The sequence below is a fragment of the Microtus ochrogaster genome, chromosome 1, assembly GCF_000317375.1.
Source record: "Microtus ochrogaster isolate Prairie Vole_2 chromosome 1, MicOch1.0, whole genome shotgun sequence".
Taxonomy (NCBI): Eukaryota; Metazoa; Chordata; class Mammalia; order Rodentia; family Cricetidae; genus Microtus; species Microtus ochrogaster.
In genome coordinates, this window is record NC_022009.1 from 13,433,920 (window position 1) to 13,447,141 (window position 13,222).

At 41.3% G+C, this 13,222-nt stretch overlaps 1 protein-coding gene across 3 annotated transcripts in view; it reads right to left on the reverse strand.

Moving 5' to 3' along the window:
* Positions 1-1,134: 1,134 nt before the first annotated feature.
* Ppp2r5e (protein phosphatase 2 regulatory subunit B'epsilon) overlaps positions 1,135-13,222 on the reverse strand; it is a 143,179-nt gene continuing 131,091 nt past the window's right edge. For all 3 annotated transcript variants that reach the window (XM_005343216.3, XM_005343215.3, XM_013346141.2), the window contains 4 exons: positions 12,984-13,103; positions 10,931-11,058; positions 8,487-8,588; positions 1,135-2,489 (listed from right to left, as the gene is read on the reverse strand). In XM_005343216.3, coding sequence (XP_005343273.1) covers positions 2,390-2,489; positions 8,487-8,588; positions 10,931-11,058; positions 12,984-13,103 — 450 coding nt within the window. In that variant the 3' untranslated portion in view covers positions 1,135-2,389. The remainder of the gene's footprint in view (positions 2,490-8,486; positions 8,589-10,930; positions 11,059-12,983; positions 13,104-13,222) is intronic.

Sequence of the window (13,222 nt, forward strand, 5' to 3'; positions counted from 1 at the left end):
ACACAACATGACAGGGGTCATATTGTCACTTTCGGTTAAAAAGAAAGAGGAGTGTTTTTGCTCAGAAGTTGCCCTGTGAGTTTAGACAGCTCTAATCACAAATCTTTAAATAGTCTAAAGCTCAGCTTTATTCTTCTCAGCTGGGAATGATCAACAGACAAAACTGACAGACAGGGTGCCGGCACTGTCCGCCCTCAGCGCAGAGGACAAGGAAATGGTGTAGAGAGGGGTTCTGACCTCGCCCGTCTCAAATGAGCATATTTCATCCCGAGAGGCACAGGTCACGGCAAGCAGAGTTTATACTATCAAAGATACATGTAATGAAAATCTAAAGTAACGGCTAAAATAGAAAAGCTAAAAGAAGTGATGGGCTACGGTTTAGCATCAATGTGTGAACCTGCACCCTCTGCTCCAGTACGTTTCTAACACGGGACCCTCCTTAATGCTCTTTAAAACCCTCATCATTCCACAGAACCATCTTGTACTTGGAGGTCTCACACCTTAAAAAACAACAAAACACTGTGTTTCCTTTTGAGAATCAACAAAGGCATTAAAAAAAAAACCCAAAGGTACCTAGATGAAAATATCACCCATCATTAGTTTACTTTTATGTACACACTGTGACTGACAATCTGAAAAAACTTCATACATGAGAAAGGTCAATCAATGGCTTTTCCCCTCCTTTTCCTTGCAAACAACAAAGCTGCATATTCTACTTTACACTTAAAAGGAAGGAAATATACAAGCCCGTATCTATACGGTATTTCTACGAGAGCAACAACAGTTCATGTGTTCACGTTAGCTACGATCACAACTCAACATATGAACACAGAATCAGCTCTACGTCATGAACACTGCTGGACACGATGATTCGGGGTTATGGGCTCACTGCTGCCCTGTCTCGAATGAGCAAGAGCTTCCCAGGAAACAAATCCCCCAACACATATTTGTCAGTACACAGCAATGCAACCACATGGGGCAAGTATATACTGCACACCAGTACATCAGCAATTTGTCTATCAAGCAAGATTCTTCCTTTAATACAGAACAGAGAAGCCAATAAGATACACCTAGAGTATAGCCCTAGTTTTGTGTTTATTTCTTAAACAATTTGGTCACGATGCACCTTTGATATAAAAGTATTTTTTAAACTTTATTATTAATACTCAGGACATTAGGAATTTCCAGATTTTTTTCAGTAGCATTTGTAGAACCACTTTTGGTAACAAATACAGTAGTTAGGAATATGCATCCATATCAGAATGCATAATGTTGATCCTGAATCCTTTCTGGCTAAAAACAGGGCTGGCGCTGTGATGAGCTATTGAACGAGAATCTACAAAAAACACTGGAACATGTTTTGTTTCTCCCAGAGGCTGCATCCTCTTTTGCTGAAATACTTTATAAGTACATATTAGAAAGTAAGGCAACAACTCCAAACAGTTCGTGCTGTTTGCTCCACTCGGTTCCCAATTGGATGCGCAGTCCTGGTGCTCAACGTCATGGTTATATGCTTAGTGTTCTGTCTTTCTTACTTCATAGGGTCGGAAAGGACGTTTCTCTGACATGTCTAAATTGTCTCTGGTCTGGGTGCACCATGACGACTGCAGCTAGTGCTGCAGGGGCTGGAGCCTGTGCGCCCTGCTGCCCGTTTTCAAAGGATTCAAGACATTGATTTGGACTCGCCATATCTGATACGCAGCCCAACATTCCCTTTGCTACTATGCTTATCACCCCCTCTCTTGTTACTCCTGATATGAAAACTAAAGGAGTACCAGCAACACCTGGGCACTGGGAAGATGCTCACCCAGCAGACAAATTTCACAGCGACCTCTGTAATTCATTGCCCCATTCCACGTGGACATTTGACTCATGAAGGTGTGCAAAAGGAAAGGGTGTCAAATTACAGTCAAGCTGTCCAGAGGAGGGTGTTATACAAACTTATAAAGAATGACAATCTTTTCTTCCTTTACTATAAATACATTTAACAGCTTAGCAGAAAGACAAGCTAAATTTAAGATTGTTCACATTTGAAAATTGTATCATACTCTCTGCTAGTGATAAATAAGGAACTCCTGATAATGGAATTTTAACATAGCAATTTCACCAACAGATCTCTGAAGACCTTTTGTTGTTTTTTCTTTTTTTTAAGAGGGTTAGAACAATGATTATGTTTGCAAAGTTCTGAGAAGTCCATCTACTGTCCAAACTTTGGATTGAAGTCCTTATGTTTCCTTTACTTAGAGACAGGTATATACAGTGCTGCTGTAATAATGAGACAAATGTGAAATCTACTGTAAAGTTGCACAATACAGAAAACTGTTGCTCCATCCTTCTACTACATAAGCGTGTGACCCCATGGGTTAGTGATGTCGCAGTCAGATTGCTGTTAAGTTGGAATTATCCCATCGCGCCTAAGACCTCTCTTTAACTCCAGATCCTCCAATTTTTTCCACAATTCTTCACGCTCCTTTTCTTTCTTTTTCTCACTGGAGGAAGAAACAGAAAACAGTGTCAACAGCTGAGAGAGGGTGGGTTGAGACTGCCCACCAGAAACAGCCTTTCCCTCACAGAGGCCCTAGAGGCTCTGAAGCGACAGGCAGCAAGCTTCTTGGGATTTCCTTTTGGGGTTCTCCCTCATGTGGGGTCTATGCTGACACTCTCACTGACACAGAAATAGTACAGAGTAGAAAACAAGACTTTTAAGGTTTACATTAACATCCATTTATCTGCAGATACAGTATAAATTATAATACAGTACACAATTACTGAGAAAACTAGAGAAGGCTTCTAGTATCATATATCTTAAAACCAAAGTGTTTGATGGCTTCTAAATGCTCAGAGCCTTGTTAGAACCCAACCTTCTATTTGTTCCCAAATAAATACTCAAAAGAGATGCTGGAAACAACACTGACAAAAAAGGGACAAGATCAAGAAAATACATTTTCTCCTTCATTTGTGTCCAGTTTTCCCATACAATACATACTGAAACTGGTTATTTCTGAAAACATATGATCAAAGTATATTTATATTTTATGATATAATGTATTAATGATCTACATGAAACTTTGTGGATACTGGTATTATGGTGTATTAAAGTTTTAAGTGACAAGCCTTCAAACTTGGTTAAATACCAAGTTCTTTTGATTTCCAGAACTTCAGACTACATTGTTTGGCAAAGTTTACCATAATTGGATAAGCCAAAATAGGTTCAGCAATTGAATTTTACCAAAGACATTTGGAAATTTCAGTGTTATTTTTAAACAAATGCTTTAACATCAATCAAGTAGGAAGTACATAATCAAAGAACATAAAACTATAAATTAAACACATTCACACTTATTTAAAATTTTTCATCACATGAATTCACATCTACTAACCTAATTCAGTTCATTGCTAGCTTACTGCAATGAACTAGTGAAAAGTGGACCAAGATAACACAGTGAAGTCACAAATTCAAACCATTCCTAAGCACGGGAGCTCTGCTGCCTCAGACTCAAGCAACTGGTCCTTGCATATCCCATTTCAGCAACAGCATATTCTTTATTCAGAGAAATTAATATGGATAATGTAAATTTTGCATGGAATTCCAATGTTAAACACTATTTCAGCAATCACTAATACTTAGCAAAGTTATATTAAATTCTCTAACAATAGAAAATCAGGCTAAAGAGATGGCTCAGCGGTTAAGAGCTCTGGCTATTCCAGCGAACCCAGGTTTAGTTCTCAACATCCACATGGCAGCTCACAACCACTCCAGTTCCAGGAAAACTGAACATCCTCTTCTGTCCATCTCCCTTGTAGATATGCAGCACACACACAAACACATGTGTGCCTTTTATGTGCATGGATATACACAGAAAAAATAAACTTTTAAACAGAAAACCAATAAAAATTAAGTTTCATTCTCCTTGAACTAAAGAACAAAACAAAGCGAAATAAAAGTTCTAAGAAAACTAAGCAATTTGACATTCCCATTGCAATTGCAGGGATGTTGAATCATATACCATAATCACTTCTTCACTTAATAATTAATATTCTGGCAATTTAGACCTTGTTTACTATGATTTCTATTTTAACTGCAATCTGTACAATGTGAACTCCAGCAGGCATAACTGTCTTCAAACATAAAGTCTTTAAACTTAGGTAGTAATTTTGAACTAGAACAACTTCATTTAAGGGCATAAGGGACAACACTAGAAAAGTATCCAATCATCATAGATTTTTTTTTATTTTTAAATTAAGTTGAGATTTATTCAGAAAAATATTTTAGGTACTAGAAAGAGGGATTTGCAGCTATGAGCCGAGGGTTGCTCTTCCAAAGGACCAAGCTCAGTTCCCAGCACCTATATGGTGGTGGCTCATGAATGTCTGTAACTCCAGTTCTAGGGGCCCCAAAGTCCTCTTCTGGGCTCTGCAGGCACCAGACAAACATGTATAGCACATACATACATGCAAGCAAAATATTCATGCACAGAAAAAATAAAAACAAATATTTTAGAAAATTTTAACATGTGACCCCACACTCATACAGCTGAGGCAGGAGAATTACTTGAAGTTCAAGGCTAGCCTAAGCTACAGAGAGAACATATACCTCTTCCCAAAAGGCAAAAAGCTCAACTAGTATTTTAATAAAGAGTAAGACAGAAGGAGATGAAGGCTAAAGAGGGTTAATCTCTAGAGTGAGTCGGTCTCTAGAAAGGGAAGTTGCTGGCTTCCAGACTCTAGACTCTCAGTTGTAAGCAAGCGGCTGGGCAATTATCACTTGTTTGACAGTACAATCTGAAGATAATATTAGTCTAAACAAATGGTCTCTGAGAACGCTGGTTTAAGTACACAGACATAAATTTTATATAAGGTTTAATGCCTCTGACTTCTTTGTCTGGCAGAGGCAGAGAGGAAACAAGGGTTTGGGAACTTCCACCAACTGAAATCAGCTCATCCTGTGGCAGCTCACACTGCCCTAAACTGCAGCTGGCATCATGACATCATCATCTTCTCCTATGGAAGCTGCTCTCTCAGTTCATCAGCCCTACAGTGTGCAATGTGATTTGTCCTGTGTGTCCTTTCTTTCTCCAGATGAGTGGACGCTGAGGGGCCATACTACTTTCATACTGACAACTCAGGTTAAACTTAGTCTCAGCTTAGGACATTCCCATCATCCCCAAAGAAGAAATCATGCTGCCCACTTCTTCCTCCAGATCCTGGCACCCAGGTCTGATGTGTCTATGGATTTTCTTTTACTGCCCTTTCATATAAATGCAACTATATACTGGAAAAAAAAATCTAGATACTTCTCTTTTTTGTTGTCACATGTAGCCCAGGCTGCCCCGTATTCCTGCTCCTCTGGCTTCCAGTTGCTGGAAGCATCTAATCCCAGATGCTGGGATTATAGATGTGGACCATATCTGGTTCCCAAAAGTCTAAATATCTCTGATGCATTGAGTGCCAGCCTTATTTTTCCCAGTTTTTCTCACTGTCAGTGGGAATTTTAAGACTTCAGCACCCTGAAAAGCTGGGAATCTTGTCAAATTCTCCTCCCTTTTCATTTCACATAGCACTAGTGTTGGCACCCATATGCAACAGTGTCAAAAGCTTACTCCACCCACCATTCTGATTTGTAATGCTTAAAAAATCTGCTGGGAACTGAAAGCATCAACTTGCTGCCACCGACAAGTAAAACCTCCTATTTCACTTCCATCACAGCCCCAGACCCCATGCTCAGTTACTGATTAACAGTGACTCACTGATGTGGAGAAGCCAATACTTGTATCAGCTCACAACAGCCTTTTCCACATTGGCAAAGTATCATTCTTGTTTTTAAAAAAAAAATAAACAAATAAATAATAACAACTATGATTAAGGAAGTTCATTTACTATTAACCGCCTTAGCCTTCTATCGGGTCAACCTCACAGTGGTCTATTCCTAGTCCCTTAGCGAATTCCATCTATTTTCAAGTAATTGAAATAAAAGATCACAAAACAACTTCATTGAGGAAATTCGTTAAAGATGGATCAATTAATTTGCAATAAGGCCGTGTGTGTGTGTGTGTGTGTGTGTGTGTGTGTGACTGTGTATGTGAGCGTACTGAGTCAAACACACCCTATCACTTACTTACACTGAAGCTCCTCCAATATTCTTACTAAGATTTCACCCAGACTTACTCCCTGTTTACTACAATAATAATAAGGATTATAGGGTCTCTGTTGCCCTAACAGGCAAGTGTTATGCACTGTGAACTGTTTAATGGTTCACCATGGTATTCTAATGTGCCCTTAATTCCCCTCCCCCTTTTTAAAGTGTCTAGATATTTTTTGCCTGCACATATGTCTATACGTGCCAAAAGAGCAGGTTAAATCCTTTGAAACTAAAGTTTGAACTTTTGGGAGTTGTCATGGGTACTGTACTTGAACCTGGGTCCTCTGGAAGAGCAGTAAATCCTCTTACAGATGAGCCAAGCCATCTTTCCAGTCCCCCTTAGCTCTTTTAACAAAATAACTTTTCTACGATTTTAGCTTAACTGTAGAGCATGGAGGGTCATTATAAACTTAATAATTTTTAACAACTGGTAATCCAGAATTGACATTAATCTCAATGTTGTAATTAAAAACAATACTATAATTAAAACCATATTCTGTGATTAAACAGTTTCCCATAAACCATATCCTGTAACTTAAAAACAGTCTCTGCCTTGGTCCTCTGTTCTCAAACCTTTCTACCCATTGCCCTTTTCCTTGGTAAAACCCAGTAACACATTCTAAATAAGGAAAGCGAAGAAGCAAAACAATAGCAGGAAACATCCTTCCATGAGGTCCAGTAAAATCCCAGGTGGAACATCCCCACATGCCCACTTTGGGAGTCTTTAAGACCTACAAAGCTGGCATTCACCTTCCTGTGATCAGAGTCTAGTCAAAGAACCAACCACAAAGAGCTCTGTGTTCCCCTAACTTCTTCGTTACATCTGTGGTGGTTTGGATAGGAATGGCCTACAGGCTCATAGATTTGAATGCTAGATCACCAGGAAGTGGCACTATTAAGAGGTGTGGCCTTGTTGGAGGAAGTGTGTCATTGAGGGGTGGCTCTGAGGTTTCAAATGTTCAAACCAGGCCTTGTGTGTGTCTGACTGCTGCCTGGAACCTAGATGGAAAACTCCCAGCTACCTCTCCAGAACCACATCTACCTGCGTGTTACAAAGCTTCCTGCCATGATGATAATGGAGTAAACTTCTGAAACGAAAGCAATTCACAGCAACCGAAACCCTAACTTAAAAAGCATTCTTTAGCAAGTTGAACATACTATACTTATAACAAAACTTGAGCCAGGCATGGAGGTGTACACTCCAGCACTTGGGAGTCAGAGGCAGGCAGATCTCTGAGTTTGAAGCCAGCCTGGTCTGCAAAGTGTGTTCTGAGATAACCAGGGCTACACAGAGAAACCGTGCCTTGAAAAATAATAAATAATTTTAATCATATTTAACATTTAATATATTATTATATAGTATATTGCTGGGAGCCGATTTAAATAGCTGCCATTACAAGATGGCATTTGGCCCCAGCCTCGCTTGATAGATAACTCTATATTAGGGTTGCAGTTCTTCCACTGGAAAACAGGGTGACTTGTGATCTAGCTGCCCACACTTCCCCTGACCGGCAGGGGAACATCCTGGTCTGTAATTGACAGGGATGTTTCCCTGCTTTCTTTCCTGCCTGTGGGTCTCCAGAAAAGCAGTTAAAGTATCAAAGTATCAAAAGTTGCTAGGCAGACTCCCTATATAAGCAGCTATAGTTCAGGGCTCCGGGCCCCTTGCTTTCTGCTCTCCCTACAACCAAGAGGCTCCAATAAAGCGTGATTTGAAAAGAATCCTCGTCTGGCGGCTGTTCCTTCCTGCTGGTCAGAAAGTTCGCCACAGTATATCATTTATTTTAATATAATAAAAATTGAATGGGAGAATCAAGAAAGACTTTTTGGCTCCATTCTAGTCTTAATTACTTCGCGATTTGCTAATACAAGACCAATAAAGTTTGTATTCTTTTCAACTGTTCTTTTAGGTTGTAATACATTTGTTGGTTTCTAGATTAGAACGTAAGTTCTGGACAAATAGTGCCCAGTCTCTCCTGTGGTGGAGTAAAGTATGCTAGCCCAATTCTAGTTTGGGTGAGTTAGCAAATAGTCAGCCCAGAGAACTGACTAGAACCCAATGGTTCCCTGAAGTGGGCCTGAAAGTCCAGTTATGTGCCAGGTTCTGAACTTGTAGTACAACAGAGACAAGGGGAGAGAAGCAGCAGGTCCACCAACACCACACCATCACGGACTGTCTACTGGGCAGAGCACTGATGAGGACACGGCTAGTGCGCACGCAGGGGTGGAATATGTAAGGACCAGGCTGCTGTTTTGGATCTGAGGGCAACTAGGCAACTTCAGCAAAGAGCTCAGAAAGGACTCTGGAGCCTTATGCACAGCAGACAAAAGAGCTTTAAAAAGTTACCGCTGACGATCTGACTTGTATGTGGCTGTCAGCTCATCAAACATAGTGCTGTTCATTTCCATGAAGGCCTTCAACACGTTGTACACCAGCGCCACAATAGCCCTGTGAGGCAGAGAAGAGAACGTACTGTTAGTCTTCCACAGTGGGGAACTGAACAGAAAAGCAGGACATTTCTGGCAGGCATGAGTCAGCTTCTCCTCTATTATATATACATAAAATACTTGAAGTTTTTCTTTAACAAGTTCATTCACTTATAAGATGCATTCTGATCATCTTAACCCTCCAACCCTCTCCTCTCTGCCAACCTTATTATCCCCACTGCTCCCTACAAATCCATTTCCCACACTCATGTAGCACAGGTTAGCCTAAGCCTCATTATGTACCTAAGGATGATTCTGAACTCCTGATACTCCTGTCTCTGCCTACCTAGTGCTGAGACTATGGGCATGTTCACCACACCTGGTTTCCTAGCCCACATCTGGAGCTGAATTCTTTACTGTTCACAATCTTCCTGAGGGATGGCACAGTTAAAACCTAAAGTTACCCTTCCAAATTATTAAAACATGTTTGTATGGCCAATGCATAATAAAATGCCAGTATAAAAATAAAGCTGCTTTACTGCTTTAGAGGTTGGGAACATAGCTTAGGCAGGTGTGTGCGCGCGCAGTCACACACACACGCTGATGGTGTACACCTGTAATCTCAGTACTTGGGGGGACAGAAGTAAGAGCATTGAGAGTTCGAGGTCACTGCAGCTACATACAGAGATTATCTTAAAATAAAGAAACAACAAAGACAGACAGACCGACCATTTATACCTTATAAACAAGAACAGGTGGTTAAAAATGACTTCCAAAGTAATAATATACATCAAGTCAGAAACTGCTCCTAAACCGCGTGTTCAAAGACAGGCGGCCAAGCCCCTACAAGCTGCTGTTGTGGGGTTACATTCGTCTGTCCCTTCCTGCTTAGCCCTTCTGTTGACCCATTACCCCTGCTGAAAGCTGCCAAGCTGGTGCAGGATGCTCTTGGCTATGGAGCACTACACAGCTAAGAGGCCAAGCTATTGGACTATTCTTATCAGGCAGAATGCACTCTAGATACAGACCACGTGAGAACTGTGCTGTGACAGACTTGAGTGCTTCAGACTAGGCAAAAAGAATGGTGTCTCCCATTTCAAAACTATACAAGGTTGCTTCCATTTGGCAACAACCCTCCCCCCCATCTTACTAAGAAGACATCTCTAAAAAAAATGAGGACACATGTTAGTAAGAGGTCTGGTTATGCTGCGGCTTCTGCTTGGTGCCCAGAAGAAGGAAAACTACATTAAAGCTCAAGAATGGTCTTCTTCCCAAGGACAGCCCTGGAGAAGCACTGGAAACTGGACAGTAACTGACAGGCACTACCTATAGCTCTCTCCAGACCACAGGAGAATTCTGTATGACGGTGTTAAACAGCTCTTCTTCAGAGTTCTATTAATATAGAACAAGCTAGAAAACTAAAAGAAAACATTATTTTATAACTATGCAAAAATTTAAAAGACAGATATGATAAATTGAACTGCACTTACTAATCCTGCAATGCCACATAACTTTATTGCATAGACAGACATGCAAACATATCTTGCTATACAATATTTTAACACTTCTAGGGCTAAATTCAACTTGTCCTACACTATAAAATTTTGTCTCCCCCCACCATCCAATAACCTAGCTAGCAGTTAGGAAATGGATATTCCCATAAAATGTAGATCTCTTCAGACCCTCTCCTTACATTCCCTCAGCATTTCTTGACAGGTCCTTGCAGAAAGCTCATGTAGGCCTTGCTCCCTTTTCTAGTACTGCACACTCATGCCTTTGCCCTCTGGAGCCTACAGGCCTCGGAACGTGACAGACACCTTTTTCAAACGTGACTTTTTACAGGTATCCCTGTCTGAAGGAACTTTCCCTGTCACCACCATCTCCATCAGGATTCCAAATGAAGTCAAGCACTGCCACACTGCAGCACTCTAGAGGTTGAGGCGGGGGGGTCATGAATTTGAGGTTCAGGCCAGTACAGTAAGATCCTGCCTTAGAAAAATGACCAAGTTTAATTTGAGGCCTGCCAGCCAATGTGCATCCTTTGGAGCTCTAGCACATTCCCCAAATATATCTGGGGCCTTCACACAGCCCAGAAAGCCTCTCAAGTAAACAGGTATTTTAACCAAATAGCACTTCTTTACAGAAATATTTGTTTGCTTTTCAGTCCCCCAACCAGCAAATTTTCAGGAGGGATTTTTATCTTGTCACGTGGGCGCCTTTAGCAATGGGCACAGTATCTGGTGCACAGTGAGCTGCAGGACATTTTACTAAGGAAAAGAGGAGGAGGAGGAGGAAGGAAGAGAAGAGCAAAAGGGGGAGCAGGAGGAGAGGGAGGGGAAGGATGGAAGGAAACTGAACACGTACGGATTCCAATGCTCTTTTGAAATCCTATACAGACTGGAGAACATGATGGGAAGGATGACGTTGGAGTTTTCTTCTATCAAACTCATGATGTATTCATTATTCCAATAATAGAGTGCCCTTTCTGCCACCTTTGAGGAAAGAAAAGGACAAATTATAATCCTTTCAAATAAAAGTATTTTAAAAGGCTATTTTTAAATCATTCAATCAAAGGTATAACTAAATATTAATAACTCTTTACATTTCGTGAAGATTTATGATCTCTCAGGATGGGAAGGAAAAGTTTTCCCTCCCTGTTAATCGCCCTCTCCTCCACGTCTACACATCCCACCTCTTCCCTCGCTCTTCCCTGTACAGTTCCCATGCATCCTTACTCTCCACACACACCCTCGTCCAGCTCAGCTTTCACAACTCCTTGTCTGGCTTAGGTCTAGTTCACTTTGAGTGTTAAATGTCCCCACAGGCCTGTTTGTTTTGTTTTAAATCCATTAGTAATTTTTATTTTATGTGCATTGGTGATTTGCCTACCCGTATGTCTGTGTAAGGGTGCTGGATCCCCTGGGACTAAAGTCACAGACAGTTGTGAGCTGCCATGTGGGTGCTGGGAATTGAACCTGAGTCCTCTGGAAGACCAGCCAGTGCTCTTAACCCCGGAGTCATCTCTCCAGTCCCCAGGCTCATGGCTTCAGGCTTTGTGGTGCAGCTTGTGGTGCTGCTTGGAAAGCTGTGGCCTTCTATGGTGGTGTCTGCCTGGAGAAGCGGGTCATTTGCTCATTGTCTTGGATCCCTCTTTTCTGTCCTCCATGCTGCCATGCTCTAACTTGATCTGTGGGCCTGAGCTACTCACCTTGGACTTGAACTCAAATTTATGTAAATTTAGAAATTATGTTTTGGACAGACTGCAAAATCTCTACACACTGTCCTAAACATTTTTTTCTAGTTCATCCAGACCGACGCTTCACAGAATGGTGCTCCAGCTACTTTTCCTGTTTGATCTCTTAGTGGTATAAGCACTAGCTTAATACACTAACATGTCTTTGATTTAAAAACAGTAAGAGCCAGGGCCTCTACCTGACCTTCAAATGAGAAGTGTGCTTTTGCGCTGTTGGACAGTATTTTCAAATGGTGGGCAGCATGGTGAGTCTGCTGGATTTGCAGGGTGGACATTTAGCGAGGCAGCCACCAGGTAGAAGTAAGCACTGCATTCAACTTTAGTCCCTTTCTCTCCTGAGCGGTTTCCACAGCCCAGCAGCCTCCTTGAAAGCACACATCAAGGTGTGCCTTCCCTGTGTTCTCCTCAAACAGCCACAAGGAGGCAGGGCAGGCCATGGAAAGTCATGGGCTTTATTTAGCCTTTTTTCAAATTAAAAGAGGCCTCATTTCAAATTAAAATTCAACCACACTTCCTTGTTAGTTTGGAACCTTGAGCAAGACATGAAGGGTCTTACCAAAACAGTGGGAAAGACGACACAGGGTAACATTCAGCTTCTCTCCTCCTAAGCATTACAAATACTCCTCACACACTGGCAAAACCCTAGCGGCTCACTTCATTTAATTTACCCAAGTTAGGACATTTTACTGCTCTAGGCTTTGTGTTCCCATCATGCCTTCTTGCAGGGTATTATGGGAATTGAAGTTAAGAAATAGAGCCTGTTAGGGACAGGTGTTCAGGTCGGGTGACTATTTGTTAACAGTACAGTCAGCCTGTGAGAAAATCCTAAATGAAGACAAAGTAGCTGAGTCGCTAAGACGGTGTTTGTACCGACTGCCTCTTGCAGAAGACCCAAATTCAGTTCCCCACACCCTCACTAGGCAGCTCACAAAAACCTGTAACTCCAGCTCCAGGGAGATCTAAGACATCTCTGGCCTCTGTGAACACTGCATTTATGTATACATACCCACATACACATAATTCCCCCCCCCCACAAATGAATAAACAAATAAATAAATGTAGCTAGTGCCCCATGATGGCTTTACTTTTCAACACAAACGAAGTTTCTCCAAACTGGTTCACATGGCACATACCATTCTGACTCATGTTCTGTTTACTACTAACCTGAAAATGGGGGCTAGAAACACACTTGGCAATTTGTTTAAACAAAGGTTCTTGGATTTTAACAAACTGTGATGGTTCAATCACATCCAAGATTTCTTCCAGCTCCCCAAGGAACATGACCTATACACCGAAGCAAAAAAACAAAATATAAATCCATCACTAAAAACTCTACATGATCAATTTTACTTACAATTTTAAGAAAAAATGCACACAGAAAGTCAAGAAAGGGAGGGTGGGTG